We start from the raw sequence: 26,503 nt of genomic DNA, 5'->3' as shown, positions 1-26,503 counted from the left end.
GACCTGGCCATGCATAATACATGGGGACAGGCAGAAGACCTGCTATAATAGTCAACGTGTTTGACCATGTGTATGTCTGACCAGGTAAATGACTGACACTCAATAGCCAAAGCCACTGTTGTTTGTTCTCTTTGTTTTACATTTCAGACATTGTTAATCAATGTATATTTATTGCAAAATCTCTGAATGTAGTTATTAGACAAAGGGTGTGTTTGTGCGGAAGCAGGGATTATTTTACATGTAAAGGCTGATGAGTACGCTTTCACAGTGTGAGTCAGTCCATGCATTGCTCTGTATGTATGGGAGGGAGTGGAGTATAATTCATTGTTCTCAGTACATATATGGGTCAGCACAAAGGGGATGAGATGAGAGGGGTCTACATGTGTCAATAGAATCTTATAATTGTCCTGTGAAACAAAAAGGCCTCCCTCATAAGGACAATGTGTAAAACGATTTGCCTGCTTGACTAGACTCCATCTTGTTCAAAGATAAGCACATACATGGACATGTACACTTACACAACCTCACATTCATGGTAAGGAATGGGATGAAATAAATAAACAATATGGTTTACATTGGCCACATGACAAAAACCATCCTATTATAACATTACTACAAACAAAATTACACACAAACCAAACACTCTCAAAAAGTATGTGTTAATATCCAACACACTGTGTGTTACTACCTTCAACACATTTTCTGTCAAAGCTACTACTTTCGTGTACTACTTATGTATACAATTAATATGTTGCAAAAGGAGACTTTTTTTAACACAGTGTTGTCCTTAACCAGACATGGAGTTATGTTAAAAATGACACATAATGTGTCGTTCTTAGCACATCTGTTTTGAGAGTGAAAATTTACATTGAAATGCCAAACGATATGCAGTTACATTTGAATAGACAAATGCATCCCCATTTTGTTTCTTCCCTAGTGTCGGATGGTACATAAAAACGCTTTATATACAATTTTCCCATTTCCTCATTTTCGCACAAGTGTCACATTCATGGATGTACCAACCCGTAGTTTCAAACTAAAAAATGGCGGAAAAATAATTGTGTAGATTCCAACTGATTGGGTAATCCATTGTTGTAGTCCCTCTATCGGCAGGCGGAGGAAGGGGTGCGTGTTGGGGTGGGGGTGTTAGTTGTAGGTGCTGTTTTCAGCACCAAGGCACCGCGAGTCCTCTGTGGTCCTTGCAGGAAAGGTATCCATCCCTGCAGTTCTTTAAAAAAGGTTTATCACTATATGATGCTACATCAAGTGTCTTAGAAAAGCCAGTTGAACCAAGCGTTTTAGAAAAAGCGTGAAAGACATGGCTATTTAAATGATGGGTCGTTAGCGGTATTGGTTATCTAGTTAAATTTTAATCGAAACTCAGCGTATCAGTATCGGGGTTTACGCATGGTATGCGCACGCATGAAGAACTATTGCAGAGATAATTATTTTGGACATGATGTACTGAAGAATACGCACCGAGTTGCTCGTGTGTATATGTTTTAGACACTCTTGTAGCCTATAAGTTAGCGGCGGACCATTGTCAAGTTCTAAATCTAAATCGTTATAAAAAATATATCAGCAAAGGGAGATATGGGCCATGATATCTCCAAATAAATTATGCACGATAATCTATGACTGAAAACGTAACGCGCCAGAAATAAACCTGTTAAAAGGCGGAACTTGTTACGAGGTGTAACACGATTCCTAGTAGGCTATGCCTAAAGTTCGACCTAAAGTGGTCTCTAAACACACACTCACATACAAACTATCGACATCCAAAGAATTGCAAGTCAAAACACGCATGGTACAATTGCACAAACCGGTACTGATCACAGAAAGTAAAATGAAAAGCTATAATTTGTCTATCACAGTGCAGGGATCCAAGATGGCGTTTACTTGGAAAAATATCTCAGCTCTGAAAATCTGAATTAAAAGAAAATTTATATTATGTCCTTTCTGAACAAAACATGTTATGTTCAAATTAATATTGCTAGCAAAATAAAGGAAAGCCGAACTCTCACGCTGGCAATTATTTCACAGTCGATCCTGCTTTATGAGTTAGCCTGTGAACAAAAGAATGCCATCTGTGCTTTTCACAATAAATACGTTTCGTTTGTCAGCATCATAGGAAAAAGTACTGTGATGTATCGCTTGTAGGCTGACAAAAGACATTGTAAATTTGTTTGAAAATGACCCCACTGTTTTATTGATTAGTGATAATCACAAATCCAGATCTTTGTAGGTGTTGGCAACTTTCCTAACAACGAAGAAGCACAGACCTGAGAACAGCTTGCCTTTTTAATTTCCAAATTCCATCTATAAGCACCCAAGAAAATAACACAAGCCTTGTTCTACTGTAAAGGACAAGAATGCACAGAACAGTGTGTAGTTTATTAACAACTTTATTTTCATTTGATTTCATTTATAGAAGGTTTAACAGTAAATAATCTCAACCACGTCACTCAAAGTCAGTGGCCGGGCTGTGTTAGTTAGGAAACTATATCGGTGCCTAGAAAACAAAAACAGTACTTTACACTTTTCAATATATGTTTAATGGTTGCATTATTGATTCTTTTACTAAATGCATTCGGCATTCCTATTGTCGGTTCCGTCTGTTTGGGTCAAATTGGCAGGAATTCTGCAAAATTGAACTCAGCGCGCCGTGGTTCGGCACGGTTTTCAGGGAATAAAAGTTTATCGGTCGATGAATTTTCTTGTGACCACGGTACGTCCGTAAAGCCCAGAGTGTCCACTTTCAAGCTGAGTGGTTCTATGGACCCATGCAGATCCATACTTTGGAAATTTGACAAGAGTTCGAGGGGGAAGAAACACAAACCTGCCTGTGTGAGTTTCATGGAGCCTGCTAGATCAGCTGCTGGCAGTTGGTGTTCTCAATCACGTCCGCGCATGGGCTTGATATACTCACAGGAGTAGCTGGGGGAATAACATACATTTATAAAGGGGGGGGCATCAGCAGTGTCCCACTTGAGCTTCTATTGAGGTAACAAAGTTTAGAACGGCGAAGAGTGTCAGAACATTAGACCGTGACACAACATCTGCACTGCTGTCCCAAATTAACATTTTAATATACACTGGGACAATTTGAGACGAAGACGGACCAGGAATTATTTGGGGCTTATCTGTATAAAGCATTTTCCAAAAGACCGAAGAAACTTCATCATCACAGATAAACTTCATAATGGCTGAGACAGCAGCGGCACCAGCCCAGAAGGCGAAAAAGGCGAAAACCCTTAAGAAATCCACCTCGCATCCCAAATATTCGGAAATGATCTTGACAGCTGTTCGAGCGGACAACACTCGCGGAGGTGCGTCTAGACAGTCTATCCAGAAGTACGTTAAAAGCCATTATAAGGTGGGGGAGAACGCTGATACACAAACCAAGTTAGCCATCAAGAGGCTTGTGCATTCTGGAACCCTGTGCCAAACCAAGGGTTCTGGGGTTTCGGGGTCCTTCAGAGTGGCCAAACCCCAAGATACTACGAAGGCGCCGAAGTCTAAACCCCCAGAGAAGGGCAAGAAGAAACCCGTTAAAGCCGCCAAGCCCAAGAAGGTGACAAAACCAAAGAAGGTTGTCAAGGCATCAGTTAAACCCAAGAAACTTAAAACGGTGGCTAAAACAGTGAAGAAGACAGCAGCGAAGAAGAAACCAGCAGCCAAACCTAAGAAACCATTGAAGAAGCCCAAGGTCGCCAAACCAGCGAAGACGAGCAAATCCAAAACGACCAAACCAAAACCCAAAGCCAAGACGACAAAGAAAACAGCAAAGAAGTAAAGGAAAACGAACTTCAAAGACTTAACAAACAACAAGAGCAAAGAAACTCACTGTAAATAGATTTTTTGCTAAAAAAAAAGAGAAAAGTTTTCCTATACAGTTGCCTATGTTTATGTTATGTTATTTTTGTATCATTCGTGCATAGCCGACTTTATCCGACCTTTTTCTAAGTAATATCCACTCTGTTGCACTGTAGTTATTCTGATCATGTTAAGAATAGCCTACCAGTACGTTTCCCCCTGTGGCTGTATATATTATTATTAATCATCTTTGAACATCAGACAATTGTACCTCGAAAGACCCATCATGAATCGTTTGTGGCAAATCTGGAATTCTGATTAATCGATTGAGTGTGTCAATAACTTCTTCCATGTAAATTCCTGTGGAACGTACAGTGGTTTCAATGGTAAGCTTAGTAGAGTTTATCAATGTTTAGGACTGTATGCAGTTACGTCAGCGATGTCTGAAAAAGTAATGCATATACTGTTCCATTCGGATAAAATGAATGTTGTACATTTAGATCACAGTACAGTTCTTCTCCATTCAAATTTGAATTCAGTTTTTATAAAACATACTATGGATTAATTATTTGAAAGTTTATACTGAAATAATAAAACGTTTTCTCATCTTAAAATCGTTTCTCACTGTTTCTTGAAGTTTGATTACTGGACAGTGTACATTTTTATCATTATGGTATATAACAGCCTTTTCCCTCTCAAGGATATCTGTTCCGGAGAAAAATCCATTAATACACTCACTGCACAACCGGACGGTTCCCATACAATGAACAGTTGAATCCGGAATAATGCAGGAATATCATTACGCTCCCTGCAGGGCATTAGGAGAAATACATGTAACGACTGGGATTAAAAAAGTCAATTTTCCCCCACTTCCAACACATCAACTTCAAGAACTGACTGTTCACTTGCTGCCTAATATATCCCACCCCTTGACGGGTGCCGTTGTAACGAGATAATCAATGTTATTCAATGTTGTGGCTGATCGGTGTGTGTGTGTGTGTGTGTATATATATATATATATATATATATATATATATATATATATAATACAGTCCATATCCGAAGTACAACCAGGCCCAGCTCAAGTGCGTTATGCCCTAATTTTAACTGCAGTGCAAAGTATTATTGTGCACTTCTTACCTTTCTGATTTGAATTATTACTCAGAATTGTATTGTAAAGCATCTTTGAGATCATGAAAAGCGCTATATAAAATAAATTTATTATTATTATTATTATTATTATTGTTATTGTTATTGTTATTATTATTAGAAGTGAACAACAATACTGCTGACAATGACAGTAGCTCGTAAATAGCAATATTATACTGTATTTAAATCTAGGAAGCTAATGTCAAATGTGTGCCACATTTTTGATAACATTTAAGTGTTATTTTGATAACATTTTCTGTGGGCACTGGCAACATTTTCCTCTGCTGTATTACACTGATTTCAATGAAGAACATATTGTATACACTACATGGCCAAAAGTATGTGGACACCCTGCAATATAATAATAATAATAATAATAATAATAATAATAATAATAATAATAATAATAATAACTTTATTTGTATAGCACCTTTCATACAGACTGCAGCTCAAAGTGCATAACAGGAAAAATAAAAACAAAAGGCAAAAACAGGGAAAAACACAACCATGAATAACAGCCCCAGACCAAGGTGTGTCCAGATACTTTTTGTCATATATGAATGAAATAATTGAGATCTCATTCATTAATACACCACAAGATACTGTAGTAATGGATCGAAAACACATTTTTCTGCATTTTTACTGGATATTGACCCTCTTAGCTATTCACAAATGCAGTGTACATTTAGCTATACAGTACATGCAAATGCATCAACATGAAATTGATTGGACACAAAAACAAAAGACTGTACTATATCATCTGGTGCCATCACTTACTCTGCAATTTAAGTTGGCTATTTCATTTTTAAATATGTTAATGTAAGTTCAGTTTCAGCTATGATACAAGCATATCTTAAATTTAACAAAAACGTTTTAAACATAAAAAAGCCAAATTACTCATGCACAAAGTATACACCATCTACATCTGTAAATGCAAACAATTCCAAAGAATCTTTAGCATACCAAATTATTGGCCTCAAAATGATACATGATAAGTTATTGCTAGTCCTTAAACAATAGGTTTCCCAGAAACTATATCACAAAACTAAATCCTACCCATATTTTCCTGCATTTGTTCAGGTGGCCTCATGTTTCTTCATTTTCCCATCTCATCTCCCAATTTATTAAAACTCTGTTTTCGAAACACAAATCCTTAAGTATAAGTGTGTTTGGAAGTTTCAGACTCCATTAGGCATGTGCAAATCCTACATGACATTTATTTGATACTTTACATTTCAACCTTCTTTAATCATTACATTCTGAAATAAGCTTACAGCACAAATTAATGCATGCTTCAAATTACTTGAGTTTGAAGAATTATAAAATGAGCTCCATAATGTATTGGGACAAAAACACATATTTTCTTGATTTGGCTCTGTATCTATATTCCACAAATTTAGATTTGTAATCGGACAATTCAGATGTGGTTGGTTGAAGTGCAGATTCTCAGCTTTTATTAAAGGGTACATTTATACATTTTGGTTTCACCATGTAGAAATGACAGAACTTCTCCCCATTTTAGGGCACTGTAATATTTGGGACAAATCGCTTCACAGGTGTTTCTGATTAGACAGGTGTGTCATTTGCTTCCTTAGTGAAGATAGTGTAGGTATAAGGCAGCTGTCAGAATCTAGCCTTGATTCTAGGCTTTTGATTGCCTTTGGAGTCTGTTATTGGTACTGATCAACATGAGGTCCAAAGTTATGACATTGTAAATCAAGGAAGCCATTATGAGGCAAAGAAATATAAAAAGAAACATCAGAGACATACTGTGGGCCAAACCTTAAGCTTACCAAAATCAACTGTTTGGAACATCATTAAGAAGAAAGAGAGCACCGGTGAGCTCAGAAATTGCAAAGGACCTGGTAGGAATGAAGACCTCTACAGAGGTCAACAGAGCAAACAAAGTTCTGGAAAAAGGCCTAGTGGACAGATGAGACCAAGATTCACTTGCATCAGAGTGGTGGCAAGAGCAAAGTGTGGAGGCCAAAAGAAACTTCCCAAGAGCCAAAGCACACACCCCTGGTCTGTGAAAGATGGTGGTGGGAGCATTATGGTTCAGTCATGATTGGCTGGGTACTGGCTCACTTGTCTTCAATGATGACGTAACTGCTGATAGCAGCAGCACAATGAATTCAATGAATGAAGTGTACAGAATGAAGTCTACAGATGCATCTTATCTGCTCCAAGTTCAAGCGCATGCCTCCAAACTCATTGGCCAATGCTTTATCCTGCAGCAAGATAATAATTCCAGAACATATGCGTAAAGCAATTAAGGACTTTCCAAAGCCAAAAACTGGAAAATTCTTGACTGGCCAAGTCATTCACCTGATTGGAACCCAATTGAACATGCGTTTGAAATGCTGAACAGAAAATTTAAGGCAACTAGCCCCGAAACAAGCAGGAACTGAAGATGGCTGCAGTACAGGCCTGGCAGAACATCACCAGAGAAAATACTCAACACCTGGTCATGTCTATGGGTCACAGACTTCAAGCAGTCATTGCCTACAAAGGACATGTGACAAATTAGTAAACATGACTACTTTAATTTACCTAACAATAATGTCCCAAACATTGTGGCTCCCTGAAATGGTGAAACACAAAGTGTTTAATAAACAGTTAAATAAAATAAAAGCTGAGAATTTGACACGTGAATTTTCCCAAAAATTATGGAGCTCACTATATACACCTACTTTCAAACAACTTTGTATGAAGGACAAACCATACAACACATTTTAATTATGACCACAATATACTGTGTGCTATGGAAGACCAAATGTGACAAAATTAAATGCTAATAATAACCAATTGGTAATGAAATAAAAACATGCAATGGAATAGATAACAAAATAAATATTTCTTAATTATCTTGCATCTCTTTTATTTCATGATATTTCTCTCTCTCTCTCTCTCTCTCTCTCTCTCAGGTGCAGGAATGTGTGTTGTTCACCCCCTTCGCCTGATTTAAGTCAATACTTTAGTTTTGGTTTGGCTGTACTTCGGTTAGGGCAAGCTTGAGTTTGTGGTCAGATTTTCATTGGGGATGGTACCCGAGGAGATTACATCCCTGTCAATCCGACATGGGGTTAGGGTTGTTCTACCTGAGACAAAAATTACAGTCAAGGAGGTGCTTTTAGTGGCAGGGGATCAAGTTGGTTATGAACACTTATCTCATGCCTCACATATGAACAAAGCCATGGTTGTGTTTCTGAAGGAGAAGTGCTTTGACAGTCAGTTGAGTGCAAGTGCCGTTTTTCTTAATGATGTTTACCTGCAAATTTCATCTGGAGGAACTGGCTGGTCCCTCTATCTGGATTACTGTTTCTTGAGTAACTGGAATGAGAGATGCAGTGCTTTGGAAAGATCCAAATCTTAAGCATGTTCAGTCTTATTAAACTCATTCAGACATTAAACATCAATGATTGGAAGGATAGCAGAAGAGGCCTTTACTTTTAGAAGTGTTTCAGCAGAAGAAGTTAGACGTGGTCTTCCTTCAGAAAACCCATACTGATGGGGATGTGGTGGACAGGGGCTTATGGTGGGATGGGCTGTACTTTCTCAGTCATGGCACTAACTTTAGTGCAGGTGTTGCTATTCTGCAATCAGCCACATGGGGGCACTATAATAAAAGTTAAAATTTATACCGCTTTTAAAGGTCATAACTCCCCGCACCCTTTGTCCGATTCACACCAGTTTTGGGCTCATTCCAATCAAATATTTTTACCTCCTTGCATCCTTTCCTTTCATCCTTTCCTCCACCCATTGGCAGCACAAGAAAAGGAAGCAACAAAAGGACACAGGGATGTAGGAATCGAGGAAATGTGTATTAGGGAAATGGAACGACTGTGCTCTTTCAAGCATCAGTTTGAAGCCATGTCAATTACAGATGTGGCAGATGGGGAGAGGTGGATCCACTGGTTGATCATTTATACGTCACACATTCTGAAAAAATACTGCTGCAAAGCATGCACTCATGTTTCCTTGCTCAAGTATCCTTCTAAAGCCTCCAAGCTCCTTCAAGGAATATTTAACGGATTGGAATGTCTTTAAAGATGTCAGACCTCAATCAATTTTCAGGTCAGGCGAGGACCTCAGAGACAAGGATAGATAAAATAAGTGATTGGAATGAGCCCAAGGACGGATAAAATAAATGACTGGGATGAGGCCTTGGTGTGAGTATTCCCTGGGAACATCTGTACATGCAAGCCAAAGATCATGAACGTCAGCCATACTGGATTTTTTGCTAATTTGCATAATATTTGAAACCGTTTCTTCCCTAAGCCTTTTTTGTTTCATGACTGATTTGCACCATGTGGAACATAGTATCAGTGTGCGTGACCATAATTGGTAACTATGAACCAGATATATTGGACAATAACTATGGGAGCCCGTAAGCCAATGAGTTTCAGACTGGACATAGCCTATCACATAAATGGCCATAACTCATTGACTGTTCATACAATTTTCCCAGAACTTGACATAGATGTTTGTGAAGCCACACAGCATGCTTACCAAAGTATTTCCAAATGCATTCACAAGGGGCACCATAAACCTTACAAATGTGCTTCACAATAACAGATCCACAGAATTTCAGTTCAGTACATGGTCCAGACCCTGAGTCAAAATTTCAAGTCTGGTTGAAATTTATGAAAGTGGGCATGGCCTATCACATTTATTGTTTTTGATTGCTTAGTATCTCTGGTTGACTGTCCCTTCAACAAAGCTTGACACCAAATATTGCCTTAATTGGCCACAGGGTGGTGTGATACTCAAAAGTGAAATGGCAGCCCTTTTCATGCAAGACCATAAGGCCTGAAATATACCCTGCGTAAGTACGTGAATGCAGATTCTTTGAACTAAGAGAAGTTGATTTCATGTGTCGTTGCATTTAAAAATGTGTCACCTGAAATTCTTAAGGCAAGTGCAAGCTGCAGTGTCAATCATCGTACCAAGGGGTGTAATAGCAGGCAACAAGAAGCAGAATCTGTCTTTGATTTGTGGTTTCTTTCGCTGTCTTTTCACAATTTTCCTCTACTGCCCCCTTGAGGACTCAGGTTTATTACCTCCACAGGAACGTAGGAATGCATGCTGAATATGTACAACAGGGTTGTGCATTTGCAGTGCCTGATTGTACATAGTTTTGTTTGCCAGCCTGGTGTTGTCATTTGCGATCGCATACTTATGTAGGGTAATTTTCAGGCCTAATTCCAATATCGGTACAATTCGCAACAAATTTTGTCAGCATATTCCTTGGAATTAAATCAACAAGGATCAAAAAATAGCATGAAAGTCCAACATACTGAACTTTTAGCTAATTTGCATAATATGCAAAAAGAAATTATTTTACTAAACTTGGTACATAGCATTAGTGTACATAACCATACTTGGTAACTATAAGCCAGGTATATTGGACAATAACTATGGGAGCTGTGAGCCAATGAATTTCAGATTAGGTTTGGTCTCTCTCATTAATGGTCAGAACTCAATCACTGTTCAGCCAATCCTCACAAGCTACAGCAGTCAACAGCAGGACTACTACTGTCATGAATACCAGCCTGACCCATTTGGAGACACCTCCTTTATACTTATGGTTTACAAAGAACTTTCTGCTAGCAAATGCTATGTTGTTGGCAGAGCTGGCCCATCCATTGGGCCATGTAGGCTACAGCCGAGAGCCCAGACGCGATTAAGGGGCCCCTGTGTGGTGGATCATTTTTATTATTTATTATTTATAATGCAATATTAAACTTTGTCTAATATTGCATTTTGTCCAAAGATCATTGAAACCATTTAGTGTGACAAGGAGGAAATCAGGAATGCTTTCTCAAGGAAGGTATAAAAATCGATAGTCAATAAAAGACCTGCCTAAGACTGCCTAAGCTTCCCATTCAGTCCATATTCATAACTTAAGCTGCTACTACAGTGATGACAATTTTTAAGTACTCCTTGAAGGGCTCGTATCGAGGAAAGTCGCGGACATCGTTTCAATACACTGCGTTTGTTTTTGTGCGGAAAGAATGCATCGCTCTTGATTAAGCCTTTTTTGGAGTTACATCCCAAAGATTATATAGACAGGTTTCTAAATCTATTTGGGAAGCTGAGATATGAAAGTGAGTAGGCTAATTCCAGTTGCATGGCATTGTCTGTTGTGTTACTTATCAGATCGTTTGGAGAGTGCTGCTGCTGGAGGGGTGGGGGGTAGTGAATTGGAATAGAGAGCAAGTTCCCCAAATGGCAAAGCTCTTGTAGATGCTTTCTGTGCTAAAATCTGTTTGTATTTTATGAATTCATGTATTGATCTTTGATCAGGCTAGCCAGTCACTCATAGCATCTATGTAGGCCTATATTACATTATTGCTATGTAAACACAGAGTATCACAGTATGAGAATATGGTGAGAAAATTACCCACTACTTGTTACCCAGAACTTAGAGTACAGGTAACAGACTGCATGAAATGCACATAGGTGCAGTGGAGCCAAGCTGTTGCTATGAGTAACTGGCAAGGCTAGCCTCATTAAAAGACAACACATACATTCATAACAAAATCTAGCACAAGCTATCATAATCTAACAAAGTTCTGAGTAAACCATAGGTGCAAACTTATCGGAGAACAACTTCTGAACTGTGGCCAACTGACCATTGACTTTCACATTCACAACGGGTCTGGGAACGACCAAAGGAACTGTCACTCCAAAGTAGACGGTCCCAAAACCTATGCCTCCACGTAGGTCCCGCCCACTTAATTGTGTTCTTCATGCAACCAAACTTTCAACACACAAGCTATTTATATTTTTGTTTGCAATGCAAATAGTTTAGGTAACAATTAATATTTGACACCAAAAACTTTATGCAACTCAAATTATGATGGCGAAATGAGAACCTACGAGAACGATTGCAAATGTGCTGTGGAGCGCGTGTTCCAAATTGAGACACACTTCGCTGTAAAGGCCTTAATTAATTTTCCGTTGGCGAGAGGACAAGTTAGAGGACAAGTTTGAGCTAAGTAAATCTCTTATATTAATGGCCAATTGATAACAAACAACAGAAATAAAAACAGTACCAGTTCTGTAAACGCATTAGTTTATTTAAAATATTTAAACGAAAATATGGCTTATCTGAGCACTTCATTTAGATATACATAGAATCGAAAACGATGAAATGTGGTTCAAAATGGACCGGCGGAAGGCAAGACTTGCAGTTTGTCTACAATTAATGTCCTATGAAAAGTAGATCAAATGTGACAAAAGGAAAAATTCTGGAACTTCTTGACTGGACTGTGGGGGAAAACATCGCCAAGTGTATTAACTTCAGTTGGTAAACAAAAAGAATCCAATGGCAAATATGAAGGATATGATTTCAGTACGCCTCTGCTCTGTATATGGTGCTCCTTGACAAATTGTTTTATGCATATCACTGCATTCTGAAATTAGACCTACTAAATAATTGGCATGGCTTCCATACCACGGTGGAGATTAAAAGCCCACGTTCAGGTGTTAATACAGTATCTCCATTCTTGCTCCCCGCAAATATACTGCTAATGGACAAAATAACACCGTTTTCAAAGTTGCTGTAAGCATGCTGTAGCATATATGATATATCGGTGTTGCCATATATATTAAAAATTTATCGAAAAGCATGCTTTTTGAATGCATTTCGGACAGGGTTTCCCTTTCATAAACACATTTAAGCTTTAGAGGTCAAAACCACATTCACATCGCAAGGCCATCTAATCTTACTGTGTTACTCTGGAAGACCGTTCAATTTGGTAAGTTTTTCAAGAGGCCGTAACTTGTGACTTTGCGGCCCCATACTGTTGCACTGGTAATTCATTCCTCATTGTGATTGCCCTGCCTTGCAGCTGGAAAGCAGATAAAAACTAATAGCTGGCCAGCCTCCCCAAAAGCAATTACAAGAGTTCTATCATCATTCAGTAACCAAATGACAATAGACTCAAGAAAATCTAGACCATTTTGCTTATTTCATGAATTTAACAAACCTGGATCTTGTGAGGGTCAATGGATACCATTATACACTAGTGCTGGTTCTATTTTGGCAAATTCATAGATTGATATCCATAGCTGAGTGAAGACAAATTTGAATAGAATGGTCCGCTTCTTATTAACACAGAACTCAGAAGAGGCCTCAGGAGCAGGTGTCAGCACCAAGCCACCATCAGGGCTGTCTACTGGTCAGTTCCCTGTGACTGCACTGGTCACACGTTCCCCATGGCAACCGCTGGATGTCAGGCTTCTCGTTGGCCTGTGAATGATGCATGACTCACAGCCACCTTTGGCTCTTGAAGCCTACACTGAGGCTGCTTTGATGTTCATCTCACTGCCATACCAAGGGCATTGTGGGTATCATTTATTGGTGCCAGCTGACCACCAGCTGAGACCAACATACCTGATGAGTGGTCTCCCAAAACACTTTTTTTTTTTTTAATTACATTTTTTTTAAAAAGGAAAAAAAAAATCTATTTTGATATCTAAAACTAATCTTTATCCCTTATGAGCCCACAGAGAACAAAAATGGTTACAGAGGTGAGATGGGCTTTGATATTTCCTGTGTTTTCATCATCACTTCACTTCAACCAATGTATCTGTGCGGTATCTTTGGCTGACCTGGGAGAAATTAATACCTGTCAGGTCACGAGTGACAATCCCTCATGGAACCTATAGGAAGAAACTGCATGGAACAGTGAGATGGGGGGGGGGGGAGTTAAGATCAGACTGGTCCTGGACTTAAAAGTAAGAGAACAGGAATTTAATTATGATGCTAGCATATGCCACACCCTTTCCCATGTGGCAAGTCTGTTGATGGAGTGTCAGTCAGTCTGTAAGGGGAAATGGAGGTGGGTGGTTTAGGCGGTCTATTTCTGCCTGATGAGAGCTCTGTAGATACTGAAGCCCAGGACTGTCACAACAGCGGCCCCAAGTGTCACTCTCAGCCAGAAGGAGGTGCTGCTCATGTCTGAGCCATTCAGGTGCCTACCAAAGCAGAGACAGAAAGAGAGAGGTATCCACTGATGAGCAGACAGAGACAGGCAACTGCAGACAACAGGCTGGAGTTTTATATAAATACTACAGAATGTTCAGCCGCTTTGAAAGTCCCTACTGTGCGCATAAATATGAATTTCCCATTGCAGTTCAAACATTACGCCAAGAAGTGGAACACAAGTGAAAGGAGCTGTTCATCCATCAGTATGTTGCTGTGATGGTTTCACGACTGTGCTCCGTGTTAAACATTAAGCCTGACACAGGTAATAGATGGCACTATCGCCAACAACCTCAACAGCACGGCCATAATTAACAGCACCAGGGCTGAGGGTGACAGAGTGACTCACGGGAACATGGCGGCCCAGGCCAGCTTGGAGTAGATGGAGGCGCTGGAGGAGTCGAAACCAATACAGGAGAAGGTGAAGGGAGGCGGCAGCCCATGCTTGTAGCAGAACTCCGAAGGGGCAACTCCGTGCTGTTGCCTCTGCTCGGGGAGGTCAGCCTTGGAGGCCACCAGCACACAGGGTATGCTGCTGTCCATATAGTGCTGCTGCAGGCAGATCAGGGGAAACAAGGAAACCAGGCTTCAGACAGCTGGCTGGATTAATAATGCAGGGCGCTGGAATGCGTTTATTAATAGGCTGCCTGTCTGATTAAGTCTGCAGTCTCAGCCTTCTCCCGTCAGCCAAAGGGACGCTAAAATCCAATACTCTGCAAGCATTTTGCAAATTAATCTTTCACACCTACAGTACTGCGAGTCGTGAAATAATTGACTACTTAACCCTCCATAGCAAAGGTCAAGCTGTAGCAAGACAGGATCACGCTTGTGGTATCGCCAGTATCATATAACAAGAAGAAGAAATATAATTTTCATGACTTTAAACTCCTAGGCTTAGAGGTCTATTGCTCATGATGTTTTTTGCCCAAAATGCTACTCATTCTGTAGCCAGCAAAACGTCATAACATTTGCCAATTTGAGGGAAACTCTGATCAGAAAACCAAAAGAACCTCATCCCTTAATAAATACATTTTCCCAAGCGATCTATTGGGGTCACAGTGCATGACTGGTATACTAGGACTGGTCAGAAGCTACAGCAATATGGAAGAAATAAGTCCCTTTTAGCTGTGGTTATAAGTATATCAACATGGACCCCTGGTAAAAAAAATAAAAAATAAAAAACTTGGTGGATTTTATAAATTGTAGTACACACAATTTATTTATTGTGATTACGGCATACAGTTTTATGGCCACACAGCATCTATGGTTGTCCTTTGACACATTTGATCTAGTCTGTTGCATACACCAACCTGTATTTAGTGAAAATGAAGAAACTTTAAGGCTACCCTTTTGGCCCGAGGCCTGCTTCACTTTCCCAGTAACTTTTATTTTGGTGTTTATTCCAAATTAATCTATTCTTTTCATTGTCTATTTATGCATTGCAATCAATCATAGTCTATGCTTTTTCAGAGTCTATGTCTGAATTGCTTAAATTGACATTACATTTTCAAGGAACCTTGAAACCTAAACTGTGTTGCTGTAAGGGTGGTCCCCTCATTGCAGTCTGTCCCCACCCTTAAGGGCTCACCTTGTAGACACTGGCACAGTAGCTGAAGGACTTGGGGTCACTGACATCATACATGAGACAGGCCACATCGCACGCTGTATCAGAGACCTTGAGGAGCTCCGTGTCCACGTCCACCTCGTACAGCTGGGAAGGCAAACAGGGGAGAGGGAGAGTGTGTGAAGTGGTATCTGGGATTCCACACAAGCCAGGCAAGCCATCACACTCTGCTGCACGACAATACTCACGATCAGGAACTTCTCCTGGTTGTTGACTTGAACAGTGTTTACGGCGTAGCAGGACAAGGCACCAGAATGACTCTGCTGTTTCTAAAATGAAAAAAGGAAAATGAAATGATTTAGCTTTTATGAGTTTGGTGCCGGCTGACATGCAGCTGAGACAAGCATGCTTGATGAGTTGTCTCCTAGAACACTTTGGTTTTTTTTATTACATTTTTTAAAATCAGCTGTGATATCAAAGACTGATCTTTATCCTTAGAATTAAATGGGTGCAGAGAGAAAATCAGTGGTTACAGAGGGGAGATGAGCATTAATATTAATTACCTGAACATGTATCTGAACAGGCTTGGAGGTCTATTGCTCATATTTTTTGTCTAAATGTTTTTGTATCCAGCAAAATCATGTCATTTGTCAATACACAGGAAACAGCTCAAAAAAGCAAAATAACCCCATGCCTCAATTAACACATTATCAAAAAAACTGACTGAATTGTTTTTAGGGATTCTGACTGCAGGAAAAAATGTAATATCAGAAAAAAAAAACAAAAAAAACAAACATGACACAGTACTGCCACCTACAGCTGAGCTAGAGCTAAAGCTAAGTTAAAGACATTGTGGAACTACAGTATTTTTGTACCTCTAGCTGTGTTGCAATGACAAAGCTCAAAGACTTTTTTTGAAGAGGAATTCTCGTAATCACCTCCAATTTTTGATAAGATATACCCTGATCTCTGAGTATGGAGGGGACACATCTACCCATTCATAAATATTCAGTAGATTCTCTTGACTGACAGACCTTGTAATAAAACAGTATAATGAATCTAGTGTGAACTCGGGTATTAATAATCAGGAAGACACAATCTACATCTATCTCATGGTGTGTGGATAATATGTCGCTGAGTGACTTTCAGAAGTCTGTACATTGAATTTCAAGGGATTTTGCCTATTTTTCTTGTGGAGAGTTTCATATCCCCTCATCCCCAGAAAGTTAAAAACAACAAAGAGCCAGAGAAGCTGCACTATACTATGGAGAAAGAACTGTGAATTTTACCGATAAACTGTGGCCCAGGAAGTTCTGCAGGAAGGCGGTCTTGCCGGTGCCACGAGGTCCAATCACTTTACAGAGAAACACAGTGCGCTGGGTCTGTCTCTTCTCCAGGTCCAGGGCTTTCTCCCGTGTGACTGCAGACACAGCCACACCACAAAATCTATCACGAGTGTAACCACACTGCAGACACCATTTAACAGTCACACAAAGCAACCGGGTTTAAATAAAGGCTGAACCTGAATCTGAATCTGAATCAAAAATTGACATGTATATGCCTATCAACATGGCAGAAAGCCGTCTCTGGACCCAGGAACCTGACCCACGCATCAACAGCCAAGAGCAGAAAAAGACCATCCCACCAACTATAGGAAAGGGTACAAGACCTCATCCTTTTGGCCAAGTGTGCACTGTGGCTGATGACAAACTGCCCCATCAGTTGTTATAGCAGCAAAGGGTGGACTAACTCCATATTAATGCCCATCATTTTGGACAAGATGTTGGATTTCAGGTGTCCACATACTTCTGGTCATGTAGTGTATATATAAACCAGTATACATCTGGGCTACCAAAAATTGGCTTTGGCTGCTTGGTAGTCCACAGTCCTATAGCACAGATTTATGATTTGTCCACCCCTGAAGGTCATCTCCTGGTCAGGATTGTTTATGTCTACTTACTCACAGGTGGATCAATGTTCTACTGCCGTCTCAGCACTGCCCTCTTTCTAGAAGGGTCTGTTAAACCTGCTCACCTTTTCAGTGTGGTTTTCTGTCTGCACATTCAGGGCATTAGCTCTGATGAGGTGTACACAACAAAGCTCTGTTACATCACATCCTCTCAATCCCCCCAAGCGCTCACCACTGCAGCTCCTGTCTTAATCCTGAAACGCTGTTATCTGTGTCAGTGGCAGACACTGACCTGCCCTCAATGCTATTCTCCCACAGCCAACACCAGCAGCACAGTGCATGGCTGCGAGGGCCCTTGTCCCAGTTATGCCCTTGCAGAAAATGCAGGCAGTCTTACTGAAGGGAATCCGCTGCTTGACGATCACTTCCTGCGCTGCTTATATCCGGTCTGAGTAAAACACCAGCTATGCTCGGTACGCCATGGCACTCAAGCCCTCAGGGCACACAGCCTTCAGTCTTACTTACAAATCACAAAAGGGATTACATGCTAATGTGTGGGCTGTCTGCAAGTCCTAATTATTTGGCTCCGCCTACAATTTCATTTACCTGGAGGGTAAATATGATTCACCTGCAGCGTGAATACTAGAGCAGATAGTCTATTTCCAATTTTCCCGAGAATCATGGCTCTTGGACACATGTATGCTGGCAAAAATGCACACACGGACACGTGATACACGCGGCTTACCCGTCACTGCTGCAGTTTGGGACTCCTGCTCAGTGACGACAGGGTAGCCCAAATAGCCCAGGTACTCCAAGCAGCGTTGGACATTCAGGTATGTTGTCAGCCTGCAGGAACAACAATACAGAGAGTCAAAAAAGACCAACCTGAGATGGAGGGAGACCACTGCAGAGGCGGAAAGAGCAGAAGCACATCAAAGAGGTATCTGTATGTCTGTATGTCTGTATGTATGTATGTGTGTGTGTGTCTGTATGTAGGTCTGTATGTATGTATGTTTGTATGTCTGTATGTATGTATGTATGTCTGTGTGTCTGTATGTCTGCATGTATGTATGTATGTATGCATGCATGCATGCATGCATGTCTGTATGTATGTATGTATGTATGTATGTATGTATGAATGTCTGTATGTCTGTATGTATGTATGTCCGTATGTATGTATGTATGTCTGTATGTCTGTATGTATGTATGTCTGTGTGTCTGTATGTATGTATGTCTGTATGTATGTATGTATGTCTGCAAAACACATTGCATGCAGCGGTATGCATGTACTGTACCCATGCAGCGTGAGTTCTCTTTATGGGCATGTGTACGTCTGTCCAGGCACGAGGCCGCTGAAGTCTTAGCTCGTATGGAGGGGCTGTACTGTCCTGGGGAGTATGAAAGTCATTGTGTTGTCTGTATATATTCTAGTATTATGTATGTATGTATGTCTGTGTGTGTGTCTGTATGTATGTATGTATGTCTGTATGTATGTATGTGTGTGTGTGTCTGTATGTAGGTCTGTATGTCTGTATGTATGTATGTCTGTGTGTGTGTCTGTATGTATGTCTGTATGTATGTATGTCTGTATGTATGTCTGTATGTATGTATGTATGTATGTATGTGTGTGTGTGTGTCTGTATGTATGTATGTATGTATGTCTGTGTGTCTGTATGTCTGCATGTATGTATGTATGTATGCACACATGCATGCATGTATGTATGTATGTCTGTATGTATGTATGTATGTATGCATGTATGCATGTATGTATGTATGTATGTATGTATGTATGTATGTATGTATGTATGCATGTCTGCATGTCTGCATGTATGTATGTCCGTATGTCTGTATGTATGTATGTCCGTATGTATGTATGTATGTCTGTATGTCTGTATGTATGTATGTCTGTGTGTCTGTATGTATGTATGTCTGTATGTATGTATGTATGTCTGACAGCAGAACACACTCCTGCTGCGGCGGCCGTACTCACGCCCAATGACACATGTACCCATGCAGCGTAACGAAGCCTTCCTCGTTAAGGGGCACTGCCGTGTACACGTCCGCGTCCCAGGGCACGGAGGGAAACACGCTGAAAAGATTCTTCAGCTCCGTAGGAGAGAGGGCAGAGTCCTTGTCCTGGGGGAGAAGCAAGCAATTTAGCAACCTGTTACCAAACGTACAAGTGCTCATACTTTCCTCAGCATACTAATACACTCCTCTGTAACTCCACAGAGAGTGTACATGCACGTGATGCTGCTCCAGCACTCCGGCATAATTATGATGAAATCAGACATACTGCACGAGAAATTCAAACGAACCGTGCGGCTAAGCCACCGCCACTCACCTCGTCGTACTTTTCAAACAGCCTCTGAAGGAACTCGAAGCCCAGGTGATTGAGCTCCGTGGAGCAGCCCGCAGGAACGTGCAGCCTGACACACAAAGCACATGCAAATCACTTCAACTGTTGACGGACGGCCACGGGATGCCGCTGGACTGCTTCGGCTATTCGAGGTTTTACATATGGCACAAGACCAGATCACCGGACTCTCACACGGCATGCATGGCTGCACGTAAGCGTTTGGATGAACTGAAAGACTAAGGAGTGCACAGCAGTTTGCTGAAATGTAACTTCAGAACGTTAGAAATAAGAACACTTTAGAATGATAATTATAGAGCGCTGCCAAATGTAAGGGTGGTCTGCTCTGAATGAATAATTAGGAGCACTCATAAATGTAAGGGAGGGCTTTCCTTCTTTTTTTGGGACAGTCTGCTCACCTTCTGTATTTATACTATTCAGACAGATAACAAGCAGAAAGAGTAAGAGACAGCCGGCTATCCTAAAAACTGTGCCCACTTCTTGCTAGAGAGGGCTTTTCTGACTGTGCAATTAGACAGCACTTGGAAACAGTTACAAAACATCTGCTCTGACTGTGCAATTAGCCAGCACTGGTAACGGTTAAGAAACATCTGCTTTGACTGTGCAATCATACTGAGGGTGAAGGTAGTCGTCTGTCAGCTCCAACGAGTCATCGTAGCCGAACTTCCTCAGGATGGTCCAGGTGGTCTCGTGCCGGCCCCTCTGAATGAACAGCGTGTTGAGGAACAGGAAGCCTGGGGAACAGGGGAAAGCCCTCTGCTATAACACGCACCATGCATTAGCCCTGGACAGCATTTCCCTGAAACACTAGCACTCACACCCAAAGAACATTATTTTAAACTTGAGTTTTAGGTCACAGAACCACAGTAATTTTTATTGATGTATGTATTATCTCTGTGTTGCTCACCACAGCTCTCCCTTACCATTAAGCGTCAGGCCATTGTCCTGCACCCCGTCACTAGTATTCTTCCACACCACTGTCTTCACGTCCTCCAGAGCCTGCGGGGCCAGCGGGTTCCCGAAACACAGTTTCTGAAGGATGGCCAAGACCAACATGCCGAATTTAGCCTGCCGCTCCAGCGTGAAACTCACCACTCCATGTAATCAAACGGCTGTTTAGATCAGGATCTGACACCTTAAGTACGAGGCGTCTGTAGATGTGCAGCTCTGCAAGGTGAGACGCAGCAGCATTTCACAGGTTTAAAATATGCGCTAAACCCGACGGCAGGTACGTGTTCATCCGCACCTGAAAGCAGTTGAGTTCGCTGTCACTAAGAATCCTGTCATTGTCTTGGTCGGAGATGGTGAAGATTCGACTGAGGGCTCGAACACACATGGGCCTTAGCTGCAGCATAAAAAAAATAATAAAAAATAATATGGAAGAACAGATACATAAACAGCACTTTGCAGTGAAGCTGTGACATCATCACCAGTAGTGAGATATCTTCCTCTACTCCCACAGTGAATGATACAGGGTCTCTAACAGAGGCAACCTCTCGGCTCACCTGTTTATCTTCAGGGTCGTAGAGCGGGGCAGTTGGATGCAGCACAGCTTTCTGAGCATAGTAGAAGAGCTCTGAGATGTTTTTCAGGTTCTTGGCTGAACACTAAAGAGGAGGGAGGGCCTAAGGGTTAGACGGCAGTGCCCTTTATAAAAATAACCGCAACATCAAACGGTAATGGAAACTCTATTACACGCAAAGACCAACTATTCTCCTTTTCCCAACAGTAACAGATGCTTCACAAAGGCAAGGAATAGGCAGGCCTCACCTCCACGCAGGTCTCGATCTCAGAGAACTGGTTCATTATGGGCAGGATGGACTCCATGGAGCTCCCGCAGCGGAGGTCCGACTTGTTCCCCACCAGGATGATGGGGACCCTGCTGGAACACAGCACCCGCAGATACTCACTCAAAGCGCCAAATTCTCACCTTACAACTTCGATTCACCTAAATTATGTCCTTGTCGAGAAAGCTTTGATGTTTAGCACCCCACAAATCCACAATTTCCAAGACCACCTTGGTGCAATGTGCACTACCTTAATTTATCTAAAGTATTGTAAATGGACTATTAGATTTTTTGTTGGAGTGAGTTTCAGAAAAAAATTACTCTCTTATGAAGTCTAAATGTTAAACCAAGCCTGCCACAACGTATGACCCATCTTAGAAATCAGCTACCACAAAGACAGGAATATTTTATTTTTATATGTAAAGCAAAGTAAATACTCCAGGTACGTACTTGCTTCCCTTCTCTGCGCCACCGTTCACTAAAGGGATCCATTTTGTTCGGATCTGGAAGTTCACACATCAGATTGATTTGCCGAGAATAAAATGAAGAGGAAAGCACAGTATTAGGTGCTTTCGAAAGGTTCAATCATTGTGTTAATTTGATGATACAAGACAATAAAATTTTCAGACCAGATAAGACCAGTTAAAAAGACAAATGAATAGGACAGGTTTCGTCCCACATGCAGTCAGTGAGAGATACCTTCTCAATGCTGTCCTCTTGAGTGACGTCATAAACCACACACACCACATTGGCCTGCAGGACAGAAAGGATTAACATGGTGTTTACCATTACCACACATTTACATGCACTTCCTTTCAATGTTCCTCCATGTGCACCACAGTCACATATATATGTAGATTTGGAGTTCAGCGAAGCTTGATGTATCATGGATTTCATTCCCATCAGCTCATTATGTGGTACCTATTCTGTTCAGCTATTACAGTGTAAGACACAAACTCTTCCTGCAAATTCTTTTCTATACTGAATCCAGGAGTGTAGTACCAATGATGTATCATCATTGGTATAGCCATAAGAACATATGAATGCACATAAAACTTCCTTTTAATAATACAGTAACTTAAGCAGACAGTAACCACCAAGGCTAGAAAATTCATACAAAACCACTGAGTGGGTGTCTTATTTCATTGTGATAAATCACTCCGTACAAGAAGATGAGACAAAGGACTTGGCTGGAAAGGATGAATGGTTCAAATGACCTTGTGCAACACCCAGATATTTCCACTGCTACAACCTGTATGAATAATGACGAAACTCAACAAATGGCTTTCTGTTCTGCTTGCAGAATAGTGTGATTTTATGAATTGAACTATCTATTCCTCCATAGATATCCGCAGCCCTCATATGTCCAAAGGTCACTGCTCAAATTATCAAAGCTGGCTGTGTCCTCCCACTTCATAGTTCATTTGAAATCTTATCACCTTCCTGTGTATTGAAGTGTGATCTAGTCGAGTCTATTTCCTGTATCTTCCCTGCAGCCGCACATGCCCAACAGGCCTGTTCTAACATGGCCGGGGAGTGGCGGCGTCTACGCGAGGGCCAGAGGAACCAGCGTACTGACGAAAGTGCAGCAGCTGGCCCACAAAGCCCCGAATTAATCCCCTCAAACCAATCTCCAAATATGTTGTGCTGCTCTAAATCTGGCTCCATGAACAAATTCATCAGAATGAGCGCTCAGTTAAAATCAAAGATTCAAAAATGATAATACACGACGATTCATACGTGCATTACAACATTACAGGACTCCCAACATGTGCGAGATGAATATGCAGAGATGCAGCATTCACGTCCAGCGTTTTGAGGACACAGCTCGCACCTGGAGCCAAGGTTCTCCTCAGTTCTACCGTCAATGACACTTAACAGTACTCAATGCATTTGGACGTGATTCGCAATATCGAGTAACGTACAGCTAGACTCATGCAACCGCTAGAACCGAGACCATACTGCAGGGCACACATTGTGAAGCCGCTTTTACCCGACAGGTGTGGGAACTCTTACCTTGACAATTTCTTGTTGCAGCACCTCATCCGTCTGCTCGCTCTCTGTAAGGCAACAGCACACCTCTGAGGTTCAGCACAAGCATACCATCTCATACAACACAGTTAGTTATGCCCACAGTACATATACCACCACAGCTGCAGGACTGCAGCTGCACTGCAGGCAGCGTGAATCTACATGTGAATCATGCCTGTGTCACACCCACCAAGCACCCATGTGAACAGCCTCAGTTTCAGTGCAGTGCCCTGGTATCTGCTAGCTCATGCTGTGTCCGGGGGAAAGTGTTTGCCGTGCGGTGCGTGGATCAGACAGCCAAGCAGCGTTTACCCGAGTAGTCGACAATGTGCGTGGGCACCTTCTCGGGAGTGACGTCGGCGGGGATGGTGATCTCTTCAGCACGGGGGGGAACCTAAAGGTGCCACAGAACTGTTACAGATGGCAAAGTTACAGTGAAAAGCAAGTGCTGCGTTTGTGTACTACCAAGATGCGATTTATACATCCAGATGAGTGGAACACGACTGTGCATTCATGTGCAGACTTGTGCGTGTTAACTATAGAAATTAGGAATAGTTTTTAAAATAAAGTTGGTTATATGAAAATTTACGTTGCTGCATTTATTTATCTTGTTCAATGGGTAAGAAAGTACTTTTCATGGCAAAGAACCATAAATTGGATTGAAATAACTTAAATACCATTGCTCACATAACTCCCATTGCAAATGAATTCATTTCCATATATGACAAGGATATCACTGGAAAATATCTTGCTCACGTGGGGGGGGGGGGGCGGATTTGTATATGGCTTAAGAGCTGGCTGCCCTACAGACAGTGCCCCACCTCTTGCTGCGAGTTATGGTTCCTGCACCATTTCTCAATTCATTAGGAATACTCAGTCGTTACTTAAACAAAAACACGTTAGTCTTGAATAAAGCGACACAGGCTTGAAGCATACAGGTAGTGTGATAGTGACAGAAGGTAAAGGGCTGGTTTGTTAAAGGGACAGTTTGTTAAAGGGACTTTGGCAGTGCTGTGGATTCAACACAGTCATGTGGCTACTGACCTGCTCAGGAAACTCCTCCCCAACCAGAGACATGATCAATGATGTCTTTCCCACCTTGGCTATAGTGAGACGGAGAAAAGAAGGATGAAGGAAAATTCATGAAAGCACAGGGTTAAAAGACTAGGGGGGCAATGTTGCAAGAAAATATTCCATTGGAATGGCAGTTATTCACTAGGAGGATGTTTCTCTGGAGCTTACTATCAACAGTGGTAACAGCAATGAGGGGTGACCAACTTAACTGTTGTTGGGGACACAGCACCCATACAACAGAAATCAGACACTGCAATATTATAGTTCCCTTGTACTTCTGCGTTAAAGCTACTGGACACGTAATGCACTCAGTCTACAGTTTGTAGTCTCAACACAATTTAACCTGTTGAGACAGAATAGACCCCCATCCCAAAGCGCAATTAGCCATAAGGAAAAAGTAACCTCACTTGCCAATTGTACAGCCCAGGAGTTCATAGCAAGAATACCACCTTAGATCGTCCAACGTAAGCAAATCACCTCCTCCCAAGCCAAGGCTATAGTAGTATCGTGTTATGAGAATGCAAGACAGAATAACGTTATATTGAAAACTGAAATGACCAATGCCGAAAACAACACACAATTAAGTGTTTAGCGATATCTAACTGACAACGTCTGGCCAACGTTACTGGCTAGAATTCTTGCAATGAGACAAGTATATAACATTTAACGTGTAATACAGATACAGTATGTTGCAGCTAAGTAAGAATCAGACATCAAAATACAAGAAAACTAGAGCACTACTCAGCTAGAGTGATCTTGCTTGCTGATAATGACAGCCATGATATACAAATGCATTCCCTAGCATTAGCTAACGTCACTCATTTTATTTACTATCAACAAGTTCTAACAAACTAGCGTTAGCTGTCTGGAGGTTAACAAAAATAACAGTCGTTAGACAATAACGGCTAGTTATAATGAACTTATGTGGCCAGCAAACAAACGTCGATAAAACATTACAGAAAACTATTTAGCTAGCTAGCTACATATACAGAGAACAGCTGGCTAGCAACTAGCAAACATGCACTTGTAATGAGCAGTTCACACAAACTAAAGGGACTCCTTCAGCTAAACTATGATCGGGCAAACACTATATGCTTATCGACGTTTGAAATAACTTAACGTTAACAATAACGTTCACCACACTCCAAGTTACACCACTTTAGCTATATAGCTAGCTAGCTATGGCACATGGGTTTCAATTGGTTTAATTACTCGCGAAATAGCTCACTAACCACAAATCAAGGGTATGCGACACAATACGCATAGTTATTTTGAAAATTAAAAAATGATCACATCTTCATTTTCTGTTCTAGCATCGCTAGACAGCAATAATTTTCGATGGCTTGTGTGGATCCAGTTGAAGTTTTGGCATAACATCAGACTACGTTAAACTGCAAAAGACGATGCACTTACGTTCCCCCAATAACAATATCCTGACATCTCGCTTCATGTTTGTCACCCAGTCTAAATTTCTGCGTTTACTTCAGCTTTTAAAGATTTCGATGAGTTCTACTGTTATTAAGTCTCCTGTTTATGCTTCTCATTGACCCATTCTCATTCCAGCTGCAGCCCAACTCACGCCAAGGAGAAACGCTCAAACCGCTTCCGGTGTCTATGGTCCGCGCGCTAGCGCCGTCTGCCGTTCACACACTTCAGTACAGTATAGCAACCGACGTGTGGCGCTGACTTCGACGGCGCTGCAAAACCTGCTCTTCACAGACGGTTGATTATTCCCTATATAGGCTCACCGTTATTCATGTTACATGTTACATCATGTTATTATGTGCTAATTTGTGCATGT

At 41.2% G+C, this 26,503-nt stretch overlaps 2 protein-coding genes across 4 annotated transcripts; one reads left to right on the top strand and one right to left on the bottom strand.

Annotated features, from left to right (window-relative positions):
- Positions 1–2,940: 2,940 nt before the first annotated feature.
- Positions 2,941–3,882, top strand: LOC135248106 (histone H1.0-B). Its single transcript, XM_064322340.1, has one exon. The coding sequence runs from the start codon at positions 3,203–3,205 to the stop codon at positions 3,794–3,796; it is 594 nt and encodes a 197-aa protein (XP_064178410.1). The 5' UTR covers positions 2,941–3,202; the 3' UTR covers positions 3,797–3,882.
- A 9,825-nt stretch (positions 3,883–13,707) lies between these two features.
- rhot2 (ras homolog family member T2) lies at positions 13,708–26,333 on the bottom strand. Of its 3 annotated transcripts, none has more exons than XM_064322339.1 (19): positions 26,282–26,333; positions 24,673–24,731; positions 23,941–24,022; positions 23,614–23,657; positions 22,297–22,350; positions 22,048–22,100; positions 21,581–21,692; positions 21,316–21,417; positions 21,057–21,155; positions 20,734–20,842; positions 20,424–20,544; positions 19,778–19,862; positions 19,424–19,569; positions 18,179–18,279; positions 16,814–16,944; positions 15,773–15,853; positions 15,549–15,671; positions 14,310–14,512; positions 13,708–13,953 (listed from the first exon to the last, which is right to left on the bottom strand). In XM_064322339.1, exons 2-19 carry the CDS (start codon positions 24,703–24,705, stop codon positions 13,836–13,838), a joined length of 1,797 nt encoding a protein of 598 aa, XP_064178409.1. In that variant the 5' UTR covers positions 24,706–24,731; positions 26,282–26,333; the 3' UTR covers positions 13,708–13,835. The 3 variants fall into 3 exon arrangements, with proteins under 3 accessions (XP_064178409.1, XP_064178406.1, XP_064178408.1); XM_064322336.1 differs by lacking the exon at positions 26,282–26,333 and adding an exon at positions 26,116–26,275; XM_064322338.1 differs by lacking the exon at positions 26,282–26,333 and adding an exon at positions 26,116–26,275 and having other exon boundaries at positions 21,581–21,689.
- Between the last annotated feature and the right edge of the window lie 170 nt (positions 26,334–26,503).

This window comes from Anguilla rostrata, chromosome 2 (genome assembly GCF_018555375.3).
Source record: "Anguilla rostrata isolate EN2019 chromosome 2, ASM1855537v3, whole genome shotgun sequence".
NCBI lineage: Eukaryota > Metazoa > Chordata > Actinopteri > Anguilliformes > Anguillidae > Anguilla > Anguilla rostrata.
Note: the sequence above shows the minus strand (reverse complement) of the source record. Positions and strands in the feature narration are given on the sequence as shown.

Excerpts from the sequence above, each read along its gene's own strand:
- rhot2 (XM_064322336.1), bottom strand. The coding sequence starts at position 26,152 with ATGAAGCGAGATGTCAGGATATTGTTATTGGGGGAAC. Across the intron at positions 15,672-15,772 it reads ACCAGGAGAAGTTCCTGATC|CTGTACGAGGTGGACGTGGA; the intron begins GTGAGTATTGTC and ends TTGCCTTCCCAG. Across the intron at positions 13,954-14,309 it reads GCCTGGGCCGCCATGTTCCC|GCACCTGAATGGCTCAGACA; the intron begins GTGAGTCACTCT and ends CTGCTTTGGTAG.
- LOC135248106 (XM_064322340.1), top strand. The coding sequence starts at position 3,203 with ATGGCTGAGACAGCAGCGGCACCAGCCCAGAAGGCGAAAAAGGCGAAA.